General features: G+C 49.5%; 1 protein-coding gene across 2 annotated transcripts; it reads left to right on the top strand.

The window, feature by feature from the left end:
- The first annotated feature begins 833 nt into the window (after positions 1-833).
- LOC308409954 (activin receptor type-2A-like) lies at positions 834-8184 on the top strand. Of its 2 annotated transcripts, XM_080902947.1 has the most exons (12): positions 834-1732; positions 2126-2345; positions 3016-3134; positions 3254-3408; positions 3982-4005; positions 4303-4446; positions 5457-5600; positions 5799-5932; positions 6021-6135; positions 6840-6978; positions 7291-7421; positions 7573-8184. In XM_080902947.1, exons 1-12 carry the CDS (start codon positions 1678-1680, stop codon positions 7762-7764), a joined length of 1572 nt encoding a protein of 523 aa, XP_080759073.1. In that variant the 5' UTR covers positions 834-1677; the 3' UTR covers positions 7765-8184. The 2 variants fall into 2 exon arrangements, with proteins under 2 accessions (XP_080759073.1, XP_080759074.1); XM_080902948.1 differs by lacking the exon at positions 3982-4005 and having other exon boundaries at positions 841-1732; positions 7573-8180.
- Positions 8185-8405: the final 221 nt, after the last annotated feature.

The following is an 8405-nucleotide window of genomic DNA, read 5'->3' as shown; positions in this document are numbered from 1 at the left end:
GCACAGTCCAGAGGAGAGCTGCCTCCATCCTCAAAGACCCCACACACCCCCAACACGGACTGTTCACACTTCTGCCCTCAAGACAAAGGTTTAGAAGTGTGAAATCCAGAACATCTCGACTCAACAACTCCTTCTTCCCCACTGCCATCAGACTCTTGAACAGCTGACCTATTTTAACAGTAATAATATTTTTTGTACATCAGGTCATCTCACATATTGCTCTTTTGCACATAAATCTATTTAATACTTCAGATGTTTTCTCCATTTATTTATTCATGCTATTTGTATTTTAGCTATTTGTACATATTAACCAGTCTGCGTGTGGACAGCAGACAAAAAAATTTCATTGTACAGAGTAATGCATTTTCTTGCACACATGACAACAAACGCTTTGAATCCTTGAATTAGATGAATTTGGTGTTAGAAGTGAAGAAGCTTCTTGGATGAAAAGTGAAATGTCTTCAAGATGTTAAAGAAGACCAGACGTTTTTCTTTCCAAGCTCCTTAGACTACCATGACCTGGATTACTGAGGACCTACATGATGTTAGTTCAGTCGCTAACTGCTGTTTCCACCACCAAGTGACGAAACAAGTTTAAAGTATAAATCTCAAAGGCCAGAAAGTTTATAAAGCATTTTTAGATTTTTTAGGTTTTATTTGGATTATAGTACAAAAAAAATTAATAAAAAATAGTTTTACTGAATTTTGATTGGTTTATGGAGGTTTCTTTCCGCTTTTATTTTTCTCCATTTTTCTGACAGCCCACCAACCTCTTTTCAGTGGGCGGGGCTTTTCCCTCATTCCATGGGCTCTACACACAAACACGGCTAATCATTGGTGAATAAATGGGGCTCCGGATTGTTCTAGGCATCCTATTGGTTTTTGCAGGTGCCCGTCAGATGATCGTGTACGCTGTGACAGGTGACTTTGGAAAACTGTGAAAAAAACAAGCTGATCGCAGCGTAGCCGCCATCTTCCTCCTGCTGTCGGCCTCAGAGTGTGGAGTGGAAGTAATACGGAGACTAGGTGAGGGGGAGGCGGACAGGTCGGCTGTACGCTGTGAGCCAGTCCGGGATCGTTCACACGGCGCTTCCTCCCGCTGAGCGAACAGACGGGACGCGGATGCGGTTTGAGGTTTTCCTCCTCGGAGCTAAGCTAAAGGGTAGCCGGGCCAGCTAGCATCCGTGTGACCGAGCAGTGATAATCAGAGGCGGGCTGAGGCTACACCTCCGCCCGGCTCTCTGCGGGGAGGTGAGTTTGATCCAGGGTCACAGCACGGCTGAGGCTTCGCGGAGAATGGTGCAGGGGTCCAAGGTGAACTGTGCTTCATGGCCGGAGGTTCGCTGATGGAGTTACTCCAGATCAGTCCTCTGATTGATAACCTGTCAGTTCGTCGATAAACCGATTTCTGCAGCATAAACCTTTACAGCACCGCTCCAACCCGGCGAGCAGCCTGTACTGGTCCTCAGGTCCGGATCTCCTGACAGCGCACCATGTCTCAGGGCCTGCCCAGCTCCTGGGACCCTCTTCCCGAGTGCTCTCACGGGGCGTCCCGGTGAACGGACCGCAACCGCTGCTTGGACTGGGACATGGTTCCGGTGCCCGGAGTCCTGTTGTCAGTCAGAGGGAGCGTAATCCCGGATTAGGATTGAAACTAGGATTTACCTGAGCAGCACCATGGGATCCGCCACCAGGCTGGCCTTCAGCGTCCTCCTAATCACCTGCTCCTCAGGTGAGCACACCTGGCTCTAACATCATCACCACAGACACAATCAATTAGAAACCAGAGTGTAATTCTGATGTCACAGGAAACAAGCCCCAGTAAATAACTCTGAGCTGCTTTGATCCTAATCCAGGCTCAGAGCTAAGATAGGCTAGAGCAGTCAGCTGTGTGTCAGTGATGCTGTCTGCTCACTGAAACGCCCCAGGGCAGCTATCCAGCAGCTTTATTTCAATGGTGTATATCATATATAGGTGATCTTCAACCACAGGTCACCTCAAACCTCCTGCAGAAAACCTGCTGATCAGATATTGGTCAGTTATTGATTAGCTCTTGAGCTGACAGGAAACAGCTGATCTGTACCTGTTTCAGTCACTCTCACGATGCTGTATGCTTCCTCCTCAGGTGCAATCCTGGGCCACACTCAGACTCAGACCTGTGTGCTGTACAGCTACAGCTCCTCCTCCTCCTCAGTGGAGGGCCGAGGGAACATCAGCGGCGTGGAGATCTGCTCCGGGCAGAAGGATAAGCGGCAGCACTGCTTCGCCACCTGGAGGAACACCTCCGGTCAGGTGACCGTGGTCAAACAGGGCTGCTGGCTTGACGACCCTAGCTGCTATGACAGGTAGGTGGGGCCAGAGAGGTCATGCTCAGGTAACAACAGGAAGTAAAGGAGCGCTTCTGTGGTTCAACAGGAGGATAGCAGAGTTTAGACCTGATCGGTTTATTGATTGATGATGCTCCCAGACCTGAACCTGACTTTGTTCGAGTACAGAGTGGTGATTTTATAAGTCCCCTCAGGGCAGGTGTGTTCAGGTGTATGTCTACCTGTAGTTGAATTGGTTTGCCCACGTGTTGCTGTAGGTTCACTCGGAGGACCAGAGTGATTTCAGGAGAAGAAGAGCTAGCTCACACTCACACACTCCGAATTAGTTAGATAGCACTAAGAACTTAGAAAAGTGTTTGTGTGAATGAGCGAGTTGTATAAAGCGCTTTGAGTGCTCAGAGTAGAAAAGCGCTATATAAGAACCAGTCCATTTACCATTACCTGTCACCAGTCACCCCATGTATCAATCAGAGCAATTGATCAGTTTTCATATGTGAACTGAGAGGTGCTGTAAAAGCTCACCTGTGTGAGCTCATGTGTGAGGTCACTTGAGAGTTCAGTGATAAAGCTGAAAGACATTAGTGCGTGTGAGGAGGAGACATCAATTGGGAGGGGGGGGGGGGGGGGGGGTTACTTGAGTGTGGTGACCTCACCTGTGCATCAGCTCATCTGTGCTGTTTCCTGATAGGTGGGAGTGTGTCGAGAGGAAGGAGTCCCCTGACGTCTTTTTCTGCTGCTGTGAGGGAAGTCTGTGCAACCAGAAGTTCTTCTACCTGCCCAACAGCAACCACACGCCGCCGCTGCCCCGTACGTACCTGCTCATCTCGCACCTTATTCTGAAAATCTTTGATGTTAAAACGGAACCTTATAGTGAAAAGCCTCCTGTATTTCATGTTGTAACCTCTTTTCCGTGTGTGTTTCCATAGCGACAAATATCCCACTCACACTGCGACCCCCGGTGGTCACCGCGCTGATGTATTCGCTGCTCCCCATCATGGCCGTTGCCATCATCGTCCTGCTGTCCTTTTGGATGTACCGACACCACAAACTGGCCTACCCACCTGTGCTGGTGCCCACACAGGTGAGACCTTCTGTGAGGAGTGGGTCATGTGACAGTCAGGTGACTTCCTGCTCTGAGTTTAAAAAATGAGGAACAAACTTTTACAATAAATGCTTCATAACAGCTTTAATCAGCTGTCTGTTCTACAGGAAGTCCCAGCAGCAAGTGAACAAACTCGTTCCAGGTAAACACTGAAGCCAGGTGTACTGATCAGGTGTTTGTCCTGACACGTTCCTGCTGCTTAGTCCAATCAGGAAGTCAGGAACACCGTCAGGTTGACGTTCAAAATAAAAGACCTGAAGCACTCGCAGGGTGATCAGGAAAAACACTGTTTCCATGGTAACAGCACACAGAGCTGGTGTTTGTTGTAGTTTTTAACAGCATCATCAACTCTGTCACGTGACTGTGTCATGTGACATGGATGCTCTTTTTGTTACCTGTGTCTTCACCTCTGGGGTGGGAGGGGCTAAGACACGAGGAGGCGGTGACACATAGCTGGAGTAGTGAGGCAATGCAGATGTTTCAGAGGGAGGCTGTGAGTTAGCTCCACCTCTTCCTGTCTGTGTGACTCTGAGCTGTTTCTTTGCCTCTTAGCACGCCTTTCACATCATGGTCGAGGTAAGGAGACCCACTGAGCGTGCTCTGTCACCACCCGCCTTGTGTTCTCCCACTTTGGGTCTCTGAGCACCTTTATGTTTTGTGTCACATGATGTCTGCACGTCCCGCTCCTTCCTTGCCCTGCATGACTGTGTCAGCACGCCACACCGCCCATCTTTAGGCCAGCCCACTCTCATGGTTCTGTCACTCTGTGTTTTTAATGTACACATGTCCATGTGGGTGTGGCCCGACAGCCCTGACAAGATGTTCTTTATTTTCCTGTATCCTCTGTCTCTGATCTCCACCTGTCTCCCCCAGGAGACCGGCCCCCTGCCCCCCTCCCCCGTCCTGGGACAGAAGCCTCTGCAGTTGCTGGAGCTGAAAGCCAGGGGGCGCTTTGGCTGCGTGTGGAAGGCTCAGCTGCTCAGTGAACACGTCGCCGTCAAGATCTTCCCTGCCCAGGTCAGTGTGTGTGCCGTTAATCTTAGTGTGATATTGTTAATACAAGTAGCCCATTTACTACACAAGTGCTTACAAGCACTTTGGCAAAACGCTTGGCTGTGAGAGGAGCATCAGAGCGTTGGTCTTCACGGCTCTTCTAACATCCAGACACTGATGACCTTCATACAGCTGAGCACCAGCAGTCACATGACTGAAACACAAACATGTACGCACAGCTCGCACTGCTCATTTAACAAGAACAACAAACGGGCCAGATGTGAGAATGATTTTGTTTATTGTCGTAGAAACAGAATAAATGTTAAAAACATTATCTGATCCTTTGTGTGAAGTCTTCATGAGCAGCTGCGCCAGATGTTTCTGCTCCATATACATGAGCACATCTGCGTGAGGGAATAATGATGAGCGGAATATTCGTTTCCAAACACAGTGACAGCGCTCCAGTGAGACGTGAAAGTTAAATACAACGATCCAGTTTTGATCAAACAGATTTTCTCTAAAACACTGAAATAAGCCAAACATGATGTTTAACCTCCACTGAGTGGCCAAAGCCTGGGGAGATTTAAAAATGATGTGGCAGGAGTCAGGGAGAATAAGCCTCGACCTTTTGGTCAGGTGACACCTGGCGAGGCAAACTGGCCGTTCGCCCAGAGGGAGGTGATGTTTGGAAATATCCGTATCTACATTCTCGCCTGAAACGTCTTAAGAGTTACTTTGTGTCACAGAAACGGGCACATTTCAAACTTCTCTCACAGTTTTAGCCGCTCTCCTCCACCACGGCCACTTTTGAGTTTCAGTTCAGTTTTATTTCCACAGCACCAAATCACAACACCAGTCGCTTCGAGGAGCTTCATATTGTAAAGTAGATTCTACAATAACACATATTTTCAGATGAAATGCAACCTAACCCTTTGAATTGATGTCTCACAAGAGCACATGTTGAGAAATTACCTCTGTGTGAGGTCACAGTTGGGCCACGCCCCTGACTACTCTGACCTCTGACCTGTGCTCAGGAGCGTCAGTCTTGGCAGAACGAGTTTGAGATCTTTAGCCTGAGCGGGATGAGACACGAGAACCTGCTGCAGTTCCTCGGCGCTGAGAAGAGAGGCAGCGAGCTGGAAACGGAGCTGTGGCTTGTCACCGCCTACCATCACAAGGTAACAGTGACCCCCGCAGGCTGGAGGTGGAACTGCAGAACACTCCTAAAACTCCATTAGAACCTGGAAGAACGTGGAGCGTAGACGAGTTGGAGCGGGTTCAGTTTGTGAATGTGTGGACAGAAGACTGAGTCACTCTAACAAATTTGACCTCTGACCCTCAGTCTTCACTCTGTGTTCTCCATGACGTGTTTTCAGGGTTCCTTGACTGACCATCTTAAAGCCAACGTTCTCTCCTGGTCTGAACTGTGTCGGATCGCTCAGTCTATGTCCCGAGGCCTGGCCTACCTGCACGAAGACATACCTGCATACAAACCCGCCATCGCACACAGGTACGAGCGTACAGGCACACACACACACACACACACACACACACACACACACACACACACCTGCCTGACAGCTCTGTGTGTTTTTCAGGGACTTCAAGAGTAAGAACGTCCTGCTTAAGTCCGACCTGACTGCCTGCATCGCTGACTTTGGCCTCGCTCTCAGGTTTGAGGCGGGAAAGTCTCCAGGTGACGCTCATGGACAGGTGTGTCCACCTGAGCTACGCCTCTGTCACGCTTTGTCATTACAGCAGTGACAGTGTAACAGTCAGTGGAAACAGAAATATCTAAGAGTGTTTAGCAAATGGATGATGGAGTTCCAGGTACACTGAGGTCCAGGTGAGGACAGTCTGGGTTAGGAAGAAGCAAATAGCTCCATCTGGTGGCTGATGGGTAAATATTCAAGGATGTTTGATAAAAGAAGAATAATTAGTGCTGGGATGTTGAGCTGGCCTGATTGCAGCTGTGCACAGCAGGGGAGGCGTAGCTGAACGGAGCAGTGTCCAGAGTGTGGGGAACCAAAGAGAGAAATGAGAGCAGAGCGGCCAATCAGAGGGTTTGAGGAGGTGAAGCTGCAGAGCGGATGGTGTGATAAACTCACTGCGTTTACATATTAGTAGCAGCTTTGAGGTTGGCTCTAAATGAGCTGTGTTTATTTACCGGTCACAGCTCGGTCTCCACAGTAATGACATCATTTAGATGCTGTTGTGTTATTACAGAGGTTTAAAATATGTGTGAGGACCTGCCATGAGGTCAGAGGGGGCGGGGCTTCAGATAAGTGCTGCGTAACAAGTTCAAACTTTATTGATATCAGTGATGTTATCCATGTCCCCTCCACCAGCTCCTCTGCTCTTTGTAGTTGTGTCATATCACCTCAGTAAACAGCTGATCTGGTTCCTGTCTGTGTCAGGTGGGGACCAGGAGGTACATGGCCCCAGAGGTCCTGGAGGGCGCCATCAACTTCCAGAGAGACTCCTTCCTGAGGATCGACATGTACGCTGTGGGGCTGGTGCTGTGGGAGCTCGCATCACGCTGCAAAGCTGCTGACGGTATGAAACGCCAGAAGGTCACCTGACTCACCAGGTCAGCACGTCAAAATTTAACAACAGCCCCGGCCTAGGCCTGGCCAGGGTCACGCCTGGTTGGTTGTTAAAGTTTGACCTGCTTACAAAGAATGGTTATGTGACATGTGAAGAAACTGACATGAACATGTCGTTGTGGTCGGTGGAGGCCAACGCCGCCGTCCTGTGTTTACGTCTTCACCTGGTGTGTGTGTGTGTGTGTGTGTGTGTGTGTGTGTGTGTGTGGCAAAGTGAAGACTGTCATTGACTGATCCGCACACCTGGTTTTCTGTGGTTCAGGTCCAGTAGATGAGTACCTGCTGCCCTTTGAGGAGGAGGCGGGTCAGCATCCGTCTCTGGAGGACATGCAGGAGGTGGTCGTCTACAAGAAGCTCAGGCCCACAATCAGAGAGTGCTGGCAGAAGCACGCCGTGAGTCACTACGCACAATGCACCAGCACATTACCCACAGCCGATGCATTTGTTTGAAGCATCAGGATGACCTCACCGCTGGTGTAGTTTATAAAGAAACAAGTGCTATGTTTAACCTCTGATCCAGGTCTCCTCTCTGCCCCCCCGGCAGGGTCTGGCTCTCCTCTGTGAGACGATGGAGGAGTGCTGGGATCATGAGGCGGAGGCGCGGCTGTCAGCGGGCTGCGTGGAGGAGCGCGTCGTGCAGATGCAGCAGTCGAGCGTCACGGCCCACGAGGAGATTGTCACGGTCGTCACCATGGTGACCAACGTGGACTACCCGCCCAAAGAGTCAAGCTTATAATCAATCAGAGCAGGGCAGGGACGCCAAAATAAAAGACTTCATGTAGGATGGAGAGTACAGATGTCAGAATAAAAGAACAAAGCCTGTGACTGTGCTACAGGTGTACAGGCTCGTGCAGGTAAGCACAGCTGATTGGGTCATCAGCAGGAAGTCTGATCAGGAACAGAGACAAACTTTATTCATTTTTTCACCTCCTGGAGCTGACAATCGCGTCCGCCATGAACCTTTTCACCTCCGATGACCTAGTCTCTCAGTCCTCGCCGCCAAGAGGTCGGTCTGACCTTCTGGTTCGTCTCGGGGTCAAACTCAGTTCTAGTAAAGCTGCTACATGTGGTCTCACTGAGTCAGTCAGGTGAGGACATCAGGAAACAATCATGTGATCAGATGTATTGATTATCGGAGAATAAAAACATCAATCGGTTTTACAGGAACACAAACAGAGCCGTATTTTTTATTTTCAAACACTAATTTCCTGTGTGAGTGTGTGAGAGAGAGACATGTAAGCTGACCTCTGACCTCAGCATTGTTTACTGATCCTGAGTTCTTCATAAGACGTGCATGCTGTGGAGACCATGCTTCTGTGTGATGCCATCTGAGTAGGCGGGGTCAGACTTAGGAGTCTCTTAGAGAAACAGGAAGTC

The sequence above is a fragment of the Rhamphochromis sp. 'chilingali' genome (genome assembly GCF_963969265.1).
Source record: "Rhamphochromis sp. 'chilingali' genome assembly, chromosome: 14".
Taxonomy (NCBI): Eukaryota; Metazoa; Chordata; class Actinopteri; order Cichliformes; family Cichlidae; genus Rhamphochromis; species Rhamphochromis sp. 'chilingali'.
This window is presented reverse-complemented; position numbering and strand designations above follow the sequence as displayed.